Raw genomic sequence first — 16,195 nt, 5'->3', positions numbered from 1 at the left:
ATCGATATGTGAAAAAAAAAGCTGCTGGGTGCTTTATGAGCATCTCTGCCTTGACTCTCAATCCCCATGTGATTACCAGCCATCACTGTACAATTACAGAGTGGGTTGTGAGTGTTAATCAGCTATGATGTGATGCCACTTCAGTGCCGGATTTAATAAACCTGTTGGTGAGCAGAAGCCTTAATCCATCACAGATGTTTTATCTAAACTACACAACAACCTTCCTTATTGTCAAACCAGTGTGGATGCTAAAGCACATCTGCAAAATAGATTAATATACTTGAGGCTAGGGCTGTGTATTGGCAAGATATATATATATATATATATATATATATATACAGTATATAAAAGATATCATGATACAGGGGTTACGATTCAATATAATTCGATATATTGCGATGTTTTTTAGATTAATTTTAGGAAAACCGTCATAGTATAAAGAACACACCACCATATGCCTAAAATTGGAGTATGAAAAGTTTTTTTTATGCAATCAGAACAGTGGGATCTGCATTTGCGTTTATCACAGTCCCTGTAACATCCAGCTGCAACTAAGAATTATTTTCTTTGTCTATTAAAGTGGCAGTAGGCAGCATATTTTTGGCATTATTGGGGGGAAATTCCATAATAACGTTTCAGCATATTGTAATTCAAGTGTTCTGAAAGAAAAGTAGACTTCTGCACCTCCTCATGGCTCTATTTTCAGGCTTTAGAAAATCTAGCCTTGACGGGAGACTTTGGCCAATCACAGGTCATTTCAGAGAGAGAGCGTTCCTATTGGCTGTGCTCAGGCTGGTGGGCGGTGCTTGGTATTTCCTCAACTTATCTCAACATGGCTGCCGGGTTACAAACGTTCTAATTTTTCTGCTGAACAGTACAATAGAAGATGTTTCTGAAAACATTTGACGCGAGAAATAGGCATTACAGTAACATAATATTGATTCATATTTGATCAGCGCTGCCTAGTTTGACCGTTTGATCAGCGTTTGAGAGTGATTGACAGCTGCTCAGAGACGGCAGGTTCCAGATCAGCTCTGATTGGTTGTTTTCCTCCAGTCTGTGAAATCTTGCAGATGCCGTTAGGAGCACCGGACGACACAGAGACACATGATTTTTTTCAGATTACCTGTCTCATGCACTACTGTCAGAATATAGTGACTGTTTTATAAAAATAACTTTTTTTCTCTCCGCTCCTTTTAAACCCACTGCTTTAATCTGTTGATTATTTTCTCGATTAGTTTGGTCCATAAAATGTCGATCAGTTCCCAAAGCCCAAGATAACATCTTCAAATATCTTGTTTTATCCATAACTTATTATTATATTCACTTTACTGTCATAGAGGAGTAAAGACACCAGAAAATATTCACATTTGAGAAGGTGGAATATCAGAAAATTTTGACTTTTTTTTCTAAAAAAAATTACTCAAATGGATTAATCAATTATCAAAATAGTTGGTGAATAATTTGACAACTAATCGATTAATCATTTCAGATCTTCATCCAACATCATGGCACTACTTTGAGAGGAATAAAGTATTGACTGAGTTATGTTTTGCATGTAAAAAGATTATTTAAAATCGATACAGTGTTTTTGACAATCAATACAGTATCACAAAACATAATATCGCAATATTCTATATTTTCTTACACCCCTACTTGAGGCCATTAAAAGCTGGCCTACACTGTAATACGATAGCCTATATTTAACATTCAATCTACATGGTAGATATTATATATCATAAATACCGACAAGTAACACCTTCAAGACTGTAGCTTTTGCTTTGACTTGAGCTGGAGATGGTCAGGTCCTGTGGTAGATAAACTGTCATTAGTTACCTGCAGCTTTATATTCAAAAGCTTTCTGGTCACTGAAACTAGACAGGACTTATAGCCTCCTTTCTGTTGTGTACTGTCAGTTATCATTTCTGGACATGCTGTCTGCAGATGTTCACAGCTCTGATCACAGACCAGTGAGGCCCCTACAGGAAGATTTATTTGACCCTTTGTGTTCCACTGAGGCCTCCAGCATTTTTTTAGGGGTATCTTCTCGGCATCAGAATCAGCATTTACTGTGGATCACTTCTCAAAGGTCAAAGGTCTGCAACAAAACAGCAGGCTCATCTCTGGTCTGTGCAGGAATAGGGTGTTCTTTGATGTAAGAAATGATTGATTTGTTCCTGAATTATCAAAAAGACTCCCAAGCTGACCTCAGTTTGTGGTACTTGACCTCTTCTGCTTTCAGTCACTGAAGCAATGAACACACAGCAGAAATAATGATAAATCCACAAAGAATTTGTTCTTTCAAGACACTATTATATATAAATTATGCAGCTGTGATGGCCGAGTGGTTAAGGCGTTGGACTCGAAATCCAATGGGGTTTCCCCGCGCAGGTTCAAATCCTGCTCACAGCGTTGAGCTTTAATTAATATGATCAATAAGAAGGTAATATTACAGTCTTACATGAGCTTCTTACCAAATCTGGTATCTACATATCATCAATAAGTACATAAGTAAACACAATAAAAAATGTAGTTAAAAAAAACAACAAATTAATATCAACATCAATAAATAACTCAACTAGGCTTAATTAAATACCATTAATTTAACAGGCTCTTAATTACAGATTAATTTTTCTAATAATTGAGGAATACAATTTTAATTATAGAGTAATTATAAGGAAATAGTGTTCAACTGATGACACTTTAAATTAATTAAGTAATTAGGAACATAACCCAGAGTTTTGTTTTAGTCAGTGCACAACTTGAGCAGCTAAATGTGAAATTTGTCAATAGATAATAATACTAATATATATGCAGAACACATTTAGGGAACTGTATCTGAGCTCCTGAACATTCCTGATATAACAGTTGTTCATGATGATGACTTAATTAGAATAAATTATTATTAATAATAATAATAATAATAATAATAATAATAATAATAATAATGATAATAAATAAATAAAATCAATAAATGAATTAATAAATTAATAAGTAAATTAATGAATAAATAAATACAATAATACATAAATACATAAATACATAAATAACATATTTTATTAGTTGAGTAGCCTAGCTTTCAGGCAGCCTACCTATCATAGAAGACAAGGAAATTAAAATAAAAACAAAACAACTGAACTGGAATATTTCTATTTTATCATCTCGTCACAGCTGCGTTGACATCTCGCGAGAACTCCCGGAGAGCTTCAGCACTCAGCTGCACAGGTGAGCTGATTGACTACAGGTGACCACGCGATGCCAGCGACGGTTTTCTCCCATGAAGCAGCATTTTGAGCAGCAGGGTGAGTGATGTATGTAGTTTCTTGAACTCCTCTTCGACCAATAAAGTCTACAAATACAATTTCAAACATTAGCTAACTCATATCATGTTCCCTCCAAAGTGTAGCCCACGAAACATGCCGGTGAACAACAACCAGGTGAGTACAATCAAGTAGATTAACCCTCGTTACCTGAACTCACACATTACATTAACACCTGATACATTTATATTTCTGTATGACAGAGATAAAAGGTAATAATTATATTTAGAATAATTCTAAATAATAATAATTATAGTTAGAGTATATGTATGTCTCAATAAGGAAGCTGGTTAACTATTAATGAATGATTTAAGGGGAATAGGTGGGATTAAATACATTTATACTTCTTCTCACTCCTTTTCCAATATGTAAATCAAGGCATCAAGTGTTTGACAATTTATTTTTCTATGCTTTTCATTATATGTAAATACTGCTTCTTTCTGACTATCCACTGATCATTCTCTTTTTCATTATTTTTTCTTTTCTTTTTTTTGTATTCTACATGTTCAAAATAAATTGTGAAATGAATGAATGAAATGAATAAATATAATTTGTCTTTCGCATTTTTTTAAACCCAATGAGTTTCTAAAATGTCTTCTGTTTGAATTTGGTTGTAAAATGTAGTTTCTTAGATAACAGCTAACGGTCCCTTAAATAAATCTTTAAGGGACTCTAAGGGGCTTCCGGTTGATAATGTTTTATCTCGGCAACTTTGGGGAGATTTGTTGTTCAATGACACAAAACAGAACAACTGTTTGTATTTCACTCTAAACCCCTGTAAAGGACTGTATGTCAATGTTTGTATCTCTGTGCTGTTTTCTTACAGAAGGTGCAGAGCGCAGCTGCCAGGCTGGCCAAGCTGCCCCTGGTTCACTCTGCTTGTACCAAGCTGTCAGTGTTGTACATTGACACTAAATGCAGCCACCCCAACCTGAGGTCTGTGTGTGAGCTGCTGGAGAGCAGCGTGACAGCTGCAGTTTCACCTGTCATTGTTAAACTGGAGCCCCACAGTGAGTACTGACAGGGCTGTGTCTACTCCCTGCTTATATTTATGACTATATATTAAAGGGAACTGCCAGTGAATTTACATTAGGGTTGCAACTAACCATTATTTTCATTATTGAAATAATTATAAAATGTCAGAAACTAGGAAAAGACTAAGGTGATGTCATCAAAACTGTTTGTTTTGTCCAACCATTAGTTAAATCCAAAGATATTTAACTTATATTATTCTTATGTTATCATATAAAAGCGAGAAGAGCAGCAAATTCTCACATTTGGGAAGTTTAAACCAGCAAATATTTGGTAATTTTCCTTTTAACAGGTACTAAATTATGAAAACTATTTATGATTCATGTTCTGTCGATTGACTAGTATATTATATGATTAATTGTTTCAGGACTAATGTACATAAAAGGTTTATTGGGGCTCTCAGTGCAAGCTTTCTAAAATCTGTGAGCCATACCAGACGGAGTGTTTAATACTTTTTGATAAATAACTTATTGACTGAAATCTATCAGTAATAATGTGAGTTCAACAGGGAACACAACCCCGTCACTAACAAGTAGTGTTGTCAAAAATATTGAATTATCGATTTATATCGTAATATTAAGCCTGAACCCGCATTTTCATACATTTTTCACCCCACATTTCTTCCTAGAGAGGAGGCATTTTAATTATTCATAACAGTGATAAAATGTACATCAGCACTGAATGAGTGTTATTGTGTTCATTGTTATACAGTATGTGTATCGTTAGTCTTTTGGAGACCAAACCTAAGGAGGTGGTTAATGGACTGCATTTAAATAGCGCTTTTCTAGTCTTAGTGACCACTCAAAGCACTTTACAACACAAGTCAGCAAGGTACCACCTGATCCTCAGCAGCGGTAATCATTCACACGCACACTTGCACTAATTTGGCGTTCAGTATCTTGCCCAAGGACACATCGACATTTAAACTGCAGCGATCTAAGCACCGATCTTCTATTTAGTGGACGACCGCTCTACCTCCTGAGGTATGTAATAGTTGTGCTTAATATTTATATGTATATACCCCTCAAATTGCAGCCCAGCCGCATTTGAAATGATCTAGAACCGCCACTGCGAAAATGGTATTGAATATCGATATTTTTCAAGGAATTGTATTGAAGTTAGAAATTCCAGCATCGTGACGAGTGATCATTTAATCCTTGTAAGGTCATACAGCTTAAAAGAAAAGTTTCATACATTAACAGCATAATCCAATATAATAATCTATATTTACTTAAAATCAGGAGTTAATACCTTTTTAGATTGCTGTTTGGAGAAAAAGATGATACAGATGATATTTACATCTCTGCTAAAAGGAAACGGGCTGCAGGTGCCATTTATTGTACAAAACATAAAACTGTTCAGTAATGCTTGACTGACTGGAATATTTCCACAGTTTCCATTGCAAATGATGTAGCATGTAGAAGTCTTGACTGGCTGGAGTCTGCATTCCCAGTGCTTCACGCACCAACAGAGCAGGTAAGCTTTTCTATTCCTCTATGAAATCTTAATGATCCTCGAATAAATTCTCCTCAAACAGAACAAGAAGCTACGACCATCTCTCCTGGTTTTTGTCTGTTTCACCCAGATTGTCGCCTCTGCCAAGAACAAGATGCAGGAGATCCAGGATGTGGTGAGCATCGCAGCTAATGGCACTATGTTCTGCGTGGAGCACACGGTGGCGTGGCTGACTGGCGGGATACAGCAGGTTGATGAGCAGGCTGACCAGTCACTGGTGGAGAGAGCCATCAGTGTGGCCAGCGTGGGACTAGACTCGGCTCTGAGCACGTCAGAGGCTCTGATGGACCGAGTGCTTCCGTCCACTGAAGAAGATAAAGGTACATGGCGTCATGTAGAGTTACTGATGCGAAACAGTTAAAAGTCACATTCAAAACTTACTATATCTTCTTGCTGACTTTTAGAGGAAGAAACTAACTTGGTGGAGGGTTTTGAGGCGGCCACACTCAGGAGAAGATACCCCGTGCGACTGGTTTCACTTGCCGCTGAGCTGTGTAGGAGGACCTACCACATGGTCAGCACCAAGATGCCATCTGTTCAGGTGTGCTGTGAGTACAGTTTAAAGGAATTGTTCCATATTCTGGTAAATGTGCTTATTTGCTTTCTTGCCGAGAGTTAGACGAGAGGATGAGACTTCTCTAATATGTGTCCATTAAATATGAAGCTACAGCCGGTTAGCTTAGTTTGCAACGCTGGACACTACGGCGGCATAAATATCCCACAATGCAATGTAGTAGTGACGACAACGTTCATAACAGACGTTGACGGACGACTCCGTAACATCAATAATGCTTCAATATAAGTGTAAGTATAAGATTTCACTTTGCTAGACGTAATATATATAAAAAATTAATTCAGACTTTGATTCTCTCAAACCGTCGTTTTGGTCACATGAGGTTGGCACGGGTTACCATGGTTACGCGTCTCCAATCGGCAAGGAGGCTCTCAGGAAGTGGCGACGTAAATTTCTGCTCAGTGCATCCGAAAATATACATACTACTGTTTATTCACAGAAAAGTATGCTGAAGCAGGAGGTTACGTCATCACTACCTTCCTTACCGACTGGAGACACGTAACCATGGTAACCCGTGCCAACCTCATGTTGAAAAGACGGTTTGTGAGAATCAAAGTCTGAACTAATTTAAAAACTATATTACACCGAGTAAAGTGAAATCTTACGCTTATACCTAAACTGAAGCGTTATTGATGTTACAGAGCTGTCTGTCAACTTCTGTTATGAATGTTGTCGTCACTACCGCATTGAATTGTGGGATATTTATGCCGCCTTAGTGTCCAGCGTTGCATACTGGAAATTTCACTGGAAATGGTATGCAATTTGCGTACTATTGGTTTCAGACATAATAATAATCTCACATAATGTTTTAGCGTACTAAATAGCATGCTAGTATGCAATTTCGGACGCAACATAACTGCAAGAAAGCGATTAAGTGCATTTTCCAAAATGTTGGACTATTTCTTTAACAAGAGGTGGACAGCTGGTTGAGTAAAGAGGTATATGAGCATGCATGGTTATAACAGATCCCAATGATACAGACTTCATAATGGAGTTGTATCGGGGATGGTTACAACGAAGTGTAACATTGAACTCGCACGAGCATCAGCAAGTCACAATATGTTTTTAGTGTAGTTCTTGTGAAGTCTATATCTTCAATAAATCAGGTTAAATAGTATCTTGTGTCTTTTCCTCAACAGGTCATGGAGAATTTATCCAGGTCCACAGGTCTGGTTCAAGACCTTCAGACCAGCTGGCTGACCTTGATCTGGAGCATCCAGATGCTGCCTCAGTACCTGCAGCATCAGCTTGTGTCTGCATTCTTCTTTATCTCCCAGATGTACAACTTAAGCTGCCCGCCACCCCAACCTCATCAGGATAGAAGGAGTCTCAATGCTGCCGAGACCTCCTCGACTCACAAGGGCCTGGGCCAGGTCCAGCCACAAGCTAAGCCAAGCATCCGAACGAGGCGGCTAACCAAGACACCTGGGTTTGACAATGGATGTTATGTTAAAGGATGTGTTCGTTGATTTATACGATTGTAATTATGAGGTTTGTGTGCTGAATTCAGTGGCTTCCGGAGAGGTACAACTGAATATTAAAATAAGCTGAACATTCATGAATTTGTTTCCTCTTGTCCTTCGAGTCTGGCAGTTGTTCAAACAGACAAGTCACCCTGTAATGCCTACATATGGACACCAAATCAAAACTGAGAAATGCAAAGCTTGAAGCACTGACAGTTAATGTAGTTACTATAAACAAGGCACCTCCTATGTCAACCAATGTATCTATGGTTGAGCCATAATTAGGCAGATTTATTAAATCAATAGGCAACTACTTTGATAATCTGAGTAATTTAAGAAAAAGTCAGTTGTATTTCCACCTTAAATGTGATTATTTTCTGGTTTCTTTACTCCTGACATTAAACTGAATCTTGAGTGGACAAAACAGGAAATTGGAGGATGTAATCTTGGGCTTTGGGCATCCCTTATTTATAGATTAATGTAGAAATGAATCAATGAAAATATAGTTGCACCCTTAGAAACCAGTTTTCTTAGTGACGATTGCAGACCTCCCTCTTAAAATGGTTTGAGTTTTCAGCCTGCCAAGTAGAACATTGTTTTAAAAAGCCTGATATTTTAGTAAACCAATGAATTAATTCACAATTTTAAAACTTTCATTTTCTTACAGTAGTTAAGGGTGTGCATTTCTCTTGGATATCAACCAATTGATTATATCTAGGGGTTTAGGCACCGACATACAGTACATCGACTTGTCATTCATTTCAGTCTGTTGATTGCCTACCAGAATTCAACTGGCAAATCTGCAATCATACTTAAAATATTCTATGATCTCATGGAACTGGAAAAACAATTACATTACACAGGTTGATTTTTCAGCAAAACATGTCTTTATTTGAGTTTGTGATTTCACTTCTGGCTGGACTCTGACTTGGATGTGGATGCTCTCAGAGAAGAAAGGCGACGCCTCTTGGCGATCTGTTCCTGGCGCTTCTCCTTGGCCTCCTGTTAGCAGGAACAAATGTGTGTCAGTAAAAATGTTTCAACACATCCAAAAAGCAGCAATTTGCATACAAACGTATTCCTCCAAAGCACACAGTAAAAATCAAACGGGATTCCTCAACATTATACGTTTTCATATTTATTCCCAACTCTTAACAATCTGATTCCAGACAACGCAGTGGTTTACTGCTTATGGAAATTCTTCCATTTTAACTGCCAAGTCAAGGATTTTTATCTCCACAATTGAAAAGTTTCCATCAAAGTATGGTGCATTTATCTTGGCTTAATCCCGTGGCAAATATAAATTACCACAAAATTGCTCTTCAAACTTTAGGGAAAATATACCACCACAAAAATCAGTCTTAGAAAATGATCTGAAATGTACATTTGAGTCATTTATGATAATCTGAAACCACTTACAAAGTTTTCGTGATCAGCTCAGTTCTTTAAATATTGCATAAAGAAAATGTCCAGAACTAAGAGCCACTTTAAAATGACACATTACCTTCATCCTCTTGGCCAGCAGCTTGGCGTACTCAGAGGCCTCCTCCTTGTTCTTCAGGGTGCGCTGTCTCTTGAGGGAGATGCGGCGGCGCTTGTGCTGCAGCACACGGGGTGTCACCAGTCTCTGGATCCTGGGAGCCTTAGTTCTGGGCTTCTTGCCTGAAAGAGAGGGAGTACAGTTATTGACTACAGTTATTGACAACCGTTGACCACCTTTACTCCAGCATTTGAAGTGTTTTATAGATGCAGTCGAGGTGCCAATACGAAGTACGAACTGCCAACAATAGCTGGTGTCAGACTTTGTTCATTTTTGCCAGCTATACGTGAATGATATTGAGGCAGCAATTTGAACAGGCTTTTACGTTGATTTAAACTGCCCAACCATAAAATGTAAAACACCTTTCAAATAATGTGAGGATGAAGCTCGCCTTAGACCGACATTCTTGTATAAAACATTACACCTGTTCTGAAGGAGCCTGTAAATGCTTGCATTAGACAAATTTGTTTAGGTTTCAGTACTTAATGTTAGTATGCACTAGTCAGAGTTTAGGTAGAAGTTCAGTTTTGTTTTTATAAATCTCAGATTTTTCATTTGGAATGACTGAGGCAAGATGGGAAGTTGTCTTTAGTCAGAGGAGCAGCAACAAAGTTAATGTACTTGGATTCAAAAGTTTTATCTGGCAAAGATACTTAAATCATGGGACTAGATATCTTTTTCTTGCTGCTCATCCGCAAAAAAAGAGGATTACAAGATGCAGAGAACACTGTAAAGTGTAATAATGACAACGTGTGTATAGACCCATTACACTTCAAAAATGAAGAAACTGAAAATAGCCACAGTGGTCCTTTAACATTGTCGCATTTTGAATTTTACAATAAATTCAAAACACTTGGACTTAATAAATGCCAATAAATTAACAATTACTATCTAACAATATATAACTAAAAATATTTGAACTGTGACAGCCTATCCTACGACTGTCCAGTGTTCCAGCTAACTGTTAACATTTTCAGACAAAAAAAGCAACATTACCCTTAAAGCCAAGCTGTATTTACCTTTTCACAGTGCGTTGTGGTAAGTATTTAAAATTAATATTTTAGGCACATACGCTAACGACCTCAAGCTTCAATTGAAGTCAAAACCATTCAGTCATCCCAAATACACTTAAACACACAAGAAAACTGACAAACTAGCTCTAGTCTTACCTTCTTTAGTCAGGGGTCTCCTCACAACATACTGCCTCACATCATCCTCCTTAGCCAGGTTGAAGAGCTTGCGGATCTTGCTGGCCCTCTTGGGACCAAGACGACGAGGGACGGTGCTGTCGGTCAGGCCGGGAATTTCCTTCTCGCCTGAGAATAACCAGATGACGAGGAGATGAGTAAAAACGATCAACTTGATTAAAGTCAAGTTCACTTACAAATTGCACTGCCTACAGCTTAAGTATTTGCTTAATTTTCAACAATCACTTAAAAACTAAGAGTGCTTAGTTCTCCAGAGAAAAGAGATAGCTGCCTGAAGCCACAATTAAACAGCAACGCTCACTATGCATCAACAGGAAACTGGAGCAATATCAAAGAACTAAAACACACTGCTGCATTTTGTCATATTATAAAATCCTTAGTGTCATTCTGACGTTAATGTACACGAGACACAATGAGAGAGCATTGCAGTTCAACCATCCACTGATTCTAGACCTGGTCGTATCTGGTAAGCGGCTCCACAGTTACTCTGGCAACACGCTGTCCCCCCTTAATGACTACAGATCAGTCAGAAAGGGTCTACTGGTGTGCCATAAACATAATTTTCAACTGATATTAAGATACATTTCCAAATAAGCCTGTGCTGTGTAGCCACCGAGACTTAACTGTTGGTTTACTGGTCAATAGTTGGCTTCGGTATCCAGATTGAACACATTACCTTTCTTGACGATGACCAAGTTGAGCACGCTGAGATTGGCGTCAACGATGCAACCACGGACAGACTTGCGCTTGCGCTCACCGGTCCTGCGGGGACGGTAGCAGGAGTGGCCCTTGCTGAGCAGCAGCCGCACGCGGCCGTGGGTCAGCACACCCTGCTTCATGGGGAAGCCCTGCCTGTCGTTGCCTCCGCTGATGCGCACCACGTAACCCTGCAGAAGTACAGAAAACAAGTTGTTACTCCTAAGCTTTTCCATTTAGGGTTACTGGTACACAATGTGTCATAGTATAAAGATTGTTTGCAAAATGCATGAAGATCGCAGACTTAACCACTTAAATTTATAATTTCACTTATTTTTTGACAGACAGGGCTGCAACATTTCAAGAATTCAGACTGTAAGTGGATAGTCGACTGTCCTTTAATAATGAAGTGGCTAAAACGCTGTGGCTTCTGTGATAAGACGGCAGAACAGGTTGTCCCGACGCTTCTTGTCCACAAAAACACATCAAAGCGTCCTTGAGCAAGACACTGAACCCCAAGTACTCTAATGGCCAAGCCAGCACATTGTACGGCTATAACTGCAGTCCATTTACCATTCCTCCAGGCCTGTGACCTTTTCACAACTTGTGACTTAATTTTACAGTGTTTTACATTACTTTCTTGCCCACATTAAGAGTTAAAAGTTGCTGAGTTAACTAGTAGTTGTTTTCTTTGAGGATGCAAGGGAATTGACAGAGCGATGCTGTTTCAATCAGCCATGGTTATAAAACAGCAGCAGTTTGTGTCATTCTGACACGAATGTACACGAGACACAATGAGAGAGCATTGCAGTTCAACCATCCACTGATTCTAGACCTGGTCGTATCTGTAAGCGGCTCCACAGTTACTCTGGCAACACGCTGTCCCCCCTTAATGACTACAGATCAGTCAGAAAGGGTCTACTGGTGTGCCACATTGTGTATGAGAACTATACAACCCGCTTTCCCCCCCCATTCAAACTGAAATATCCATTCAACACTAGGGATGTCACGAGAACCGATACTTTTGTACTCATCTGCTGTGAAATGAAAGAAGAAGAACGCCGTAACAGCACGAAAAAAACAACAACATGATACGTGAAAGATGGCAGCTGCTGCAGCGCCACCTCCGCCTCAACTCGTTGCGAAAACAAATAGCAAGAGTCGGGTATGGAAGTACTTTGCGTTCGAGGCGGATTTACAAGCTGTAATAATAGATTCGCAAAAAACAGTATGCGGTGCAGTAACGGTGCCGTCGTACTTTTCTTTACAAAGGAGGAAATACCTCAAATTTAGCAAAGCACATCAAAAACAGACATCCAGAAAACATTGTTTGTTTTAAATACTTGAAAGCTTCATGCCACTGTTCTGTTTGGCAATGTTATTAAATGTTTTTTTATTCATTACTTAAAGGCCTGTTTTTTATAATGTTCAAATGTTTTAATAAAAGGTGTGCGTGTTGAATTACATGGGATTTATTGTTTTTTTACCGTGGTATCAAATTGGTATCGAGAATCGTGTAAATTCACCGGTATTGGTATCGACTACCAGACTTCAGGTACCGTGACATCCCTACTCTGCACCATGATGTCCCAAACAGATCACATTAACTTTACCTTCCACTCATCTCCCAGAGGGTCAGCAGGCACCTCAGTGGCCATACGCTTCTCATAGAAAGTCCTCAGCTTGCGCTCATCATCAACTTCAATCAGCTTCTGGCAGCCAGTAGCGGGGAATGAGATGTTCAGCTGGAAACAAAAACAGTTGCAATATAGTTGTTAGAACAATTAATGTAGCTCCACATGGGTCATCACAGGTAGTCCTCATGCAGGTAGGTGCAGCAGGTAACCATAGCTATGTAAGAAGGTAAAGCAGAAGTTCAGATAGTAAGGTAAAAACACCTATCTATCTACCGATCTACCTAACTTCAGAGACACAGTGGCTCACTGTGGAGGCCTGTTAGCTTCTATGTCGGCTACATAACGTTAGCTTTGTAGACACTACTAGCTTTAATACAACCGGTGTAGCGGATAACGTTACAAACGGGTAACACGGTAGGTTCATATAACGTAAGCTACACAACTTTGACACGTGTTTATCGCAGTAAACCGACGGTTGGTGCACGTTGCGCTCAGCGTGCCATGTTTCAAACAGCAGACAGACCAGTCAGCGCTGATCATCTCATCATAATCTAAACTCATCTGAAGAGTCTGAGCCGCGACTGCTACATCAAACTAGTCCGCTTTAAAGCTCACACTCTTAGCATCAATCGTACATTAGTATTTTTTATATAAAATGTGTTTCCAGAGATTTAGAGTTAGTTTAAACATGGTACCTTCATCTTGCTAAACCGGCCCAAAGACGGTCCGCCACGGAAAAGAGACCGGATATCCGCTGCGAGGTCTCACATAGGCCTCATATGATCTCGCGATAACTGGCTCGCTGTCTTTTTCTAATCAGACTCAAGCTGAAGGTTATTAAGCAAATTACACAACAGAAACTAATGCCTGTATGTATATATTGCATGTTGAATTACATGTGCATATTGTATATTATAAATAATAATCTGTGCATATAAGAAAAGATAACAAATAGTCAATATGATTAAGTTAAATAAGTAATGAATTCTGGATTTATATTTTGTCTTATATTTTGCCTTATATTTTGATAAGGATAATTATATCAGTAATTAATTTATATTTCTGTATGACACAGATTAAAGGTAATAATTATAGTTAGAATAATTATAAATAGTAATAATTATAGTTGAAAATGAGAGTATATGTATGGCTCAATAAGGAAGCTGGTTAATAATTAATAATTGATTTGTGGAGAAGGGGTCGGATTAAATAAGTTTCCACTTGTTGGTATGATCATTCTTTTTCTATATTTTTTCTTTTATTTTTTTGTATTCTACATGTTCGAAATAAATTTTGAAATGAAATGAACATATATGTCTTTTTCTTTTTATTCATTTATCTTTATTAGTTAAAAGGTATGTTTCATGTAAAAAACAATTACATACCAAGATTGATGTACTAATAGGTTAATTAGTAGCCTAGAACAAAATACGTAGGCCCTATTTATTTATTCATTTATTTATTTATAATTTATTTGTCTGTTTTTTTCGTTCGCACGTAAAATACTAAACTATAAGAGAAGAAAACCCCTCACACAAGAGATGGAAAGGTCTAGACTAAAACTTTCCTAAAACTCAAAGCAAAATAAACAAATTGCATTAACTAATTAACTGTATTAATTAATGGTTATGACCATGTAAGTATATATAACATTAACACAATGAGGGCATTATTGAGTCACTGCATGTCTCAGCCAGAGGGTGCCAGAGAGTACATAAGGAGCTGTGATTCATCCCACACTCCAATCAGAGAAAAATCCTTTGTATGCTCCACAAATCGTCTTCAAAATTAGGCTACACATCACTTTTAGTATTTAGCAGCTCAAATATACAATCATATTTAACCACACTGATATTATACATTCCATAGGCCACTTCAGCATGCATGAAAGCAGCAGCTGAACACAGTTCCTCATTTTATGGTGTGAAAAAACACTTGAACTTGAACTATGAACTTTATCAAAGGGACTGTTTGTAACTTTTTAAGCGTATAAATGTAGCGGGTCGGCACACATGCGCGTTCACATATGCGCGCTCGCGTGTGGCCAGAGCCTCGTCTCCGCTGCCTGCTTACCTTCACTCAGACAGAGCGCGCGTTCTCGCGTACGCGCGCCACCTCTAGACGTGAACGCGCGCTCACTCCACACTGCAGAAGAGTTAGTTTAGCTCTGAGAATATCTAGTGAATGCACAGTGGACGTTTGTGCAGAAATAAATGCTGCAGCTCCTCCAGACCAACAGAGGTTTTCCGTGACTTGTGAAGTGATGGGGCTCCTCCACGTGTTACGTTGTCGTCTCGTTACCGACCGGGTACCGGTGTATCTACGGCTGCGGGCTGTGGTCGGGAGGCGATAATGTAACTCGTTGAGGAGCCCCGCTGCCTGAGCCTGCGCTGAGGCAGGAGAAGCAAACACAGTATCAGCAGTGATTCATGGAGAGACCTTTGTCTGGTCAGCTAACATTACTGCCAAGCAGCGGAAATATAGAGTGATATTGTGGTTTTAGCTGACGTGTGTCGCCTCACTGTTTTGAGCGACGCTCGTTCATGTCTATTTAGAGCGAGCAAGCGCGAGCTCGATGCTGACTTTCGTTGATTTCAAGGCCACAGGTGTCGCTGTTAACAAGCATTTCTGAAAGTTACAAATAGTCCCTTTAACAACATGAAGACAACAGTTTAAAAACAAAGATGTATTTGCAAAAAAAGAAAAGCAAATCCAAAATCACTAGACAGAGTTAAGTAAGAGCAACAGACGTGATAGAATAGATAAATAAATATTAAAATTGATAAATAAAATACAATCTAAAAACCTAATTGACATAGAGTTAAACACTAGGAGTTTAAAGATAATATAGGCCTACAGATTCACCAGACTTTGGGGATTTTGTCTTTATAAAGTTCAAGGATGACAGGAAATTAACGAATTCAGCATGCACACAATACCAGAAGAAGTGACATGTCAAAGTAGGAAAAGCACTTCTGAAAATAATTAAAAAAAATTATGCTTGAATGCCATTTAGATGATTCAGTTTCAGAGTCCTGGTGTTGTGCACGCTGGCTCACACTGTCACGGCTGACTGGAACACTTGAACAGAAGCCATCATTAATATTATTAGTAACACTGTGGTTTTCCTGTTATGACAAGTCTCATGTCATTATTGATGCATAAACATGTATGCAGCATTTAAATGTTGTAGCTGGTTGAGATGGAGCT

General features: G+C 38.6%; 2 protein-coding genes and 1 non-coding gene across 5 annotated transcripts; 2 read left to right on the top strand and 1 right to left on the bottom strand.

The window, feature by feature from the left end:
• The first annotated feature begins 2,330 nt into the window (after positions 1–2,330).
• On the top strand, positions 2,331–2,412 carry trnas-cga (transfer RNA serine (anticodon CGA)). Its single transcript has one exon. It is a non-coding gene; the product is annotated as a tRNA-Ser (tRNA).
• A 762-nt stretch (positions 2,413–3,174) lies between these two features.
• LOC141764636 (perilipin-2-like) lies at positions 3,175–8,003 on the top strand. Of its 3 annotated transcripts, none has more exons than XM_074629974.1 (7): positions 3,175–3,302; positions 3,407–3,437; positions 4,147–4,330; positions 5,746–5,828; positions 5,938–6,187; positions 6,272–6,408; positions 7,581–8,003. In XM_074629974.1, exons 2-7 carry the CDS (start codon positions 3,417–3,419, stop codon positions 7,908–7,910), a joined length of 1,005 nt encoding a protein of 334 aa, XP_074486075.1. In that variant the 5' UTR covers positions 3,175–3,302; positions 3,407–3,416; the 3' UTR covers positions 7,911–8,003. The 3 variants fall into 3 exon arrangements, with proteins under 3 accessions (XP_074486075.1, XP_074486074.1, XP_074486076.1); XM_074629973.1 differs by having other exon boundaries at positions 3,180–3,302; positions 3,402–3,437; XM_074629975.1 differs by having other exon boundaries at positions 3,180–3,302; positions 3,402–3,437; positions 6,272–6,415.
• A 765-nt stretch (positions 8,004–8,768) lies between these two features.
• Positions 8,769–13,805, bottom strand: rps6 (ribosomal protein S6). The gene is made up of 6 exons (XM_074629976.1): positions 13,681–13,805; positions 12,962–13,093; positions 11,329–11,539; positions 10,614–10,760; positions 9,409–9,566; positions 8,769–8,906 (listed from the first exon to the last, which is right to left on the bottom strand). The coding sequence occupies exons 1-6, from the start codon at positions 13,684–13,686 to the stop codon at positions 8,811–8,813; spliced, it is 750 nt and encodes a 249-aa protein (XP_074486077.1). The 5' UTR covers positions 13,687–13,805; the 3' UTR covers positions 8,769–8,810.
• Between the last annotated feature and the right edge of the window lie 2,390 nt (positions 13,806–16,195).

The sequence above is a fragment of the Sebastes fasciatus genome, chromosome 3 (assembly GCF_043250625.1).
Source record: "Sebastes fasciatus isolate fSebFas1 chromosome 3, fSebFas1.pri, whole genome shotgun sequence".
Classification (NCBI taxonomy): domain Eukaryota; kingdom Metazoa; phylum Chordata; class Actinopteri; order Perciformes; family Sebastidae; genus Sebastes; species Sebastes fasciatus.
Note: the sequence above shows the minus strand (reverse complement) of the source record. Positions and strands in the feature narration are given on the sequence as shown.

Bases quoted from the DNA above. Each gene is read 5' to 3' on its own strand.
- rps6 (XM_074629976.1), bottom strand. The intron at 11,540-12,961 runs GTAAAGTTAATG...GTACTTCTGCAG, and splicing joins CTCTGGGAGATGAGTGGAAG to GGTTACGTGGTGCGCATCAG. The intron at 8,907-9,408 runs GTAATGTGTCAT...TCCTGCTAACAG, and splicing joins TGCTGGCCAAGAGGATGAAG to GAGGCCAAGGAGAAGCGCCA.
- LOC141764636 (XM_074629974.1), top strand. From the start codon at position 3,417: ATGCCGGTGAACAACAACCAG. The intron at 4,331-5,745 runs GTGAGTACTGAC...ATATTTCCACAG, and splicing joins TGTTAAACTGGAGCCCCACA to TTTCCATTGCAAATGATGTA. The intron at 6,188-6,271 runs GTACATGGCGTC...GCTGACTTTTAG, and splicing joins GTCCACTGAAGAAGATAAAG to AGGAAGAAACTAACTTGGTG.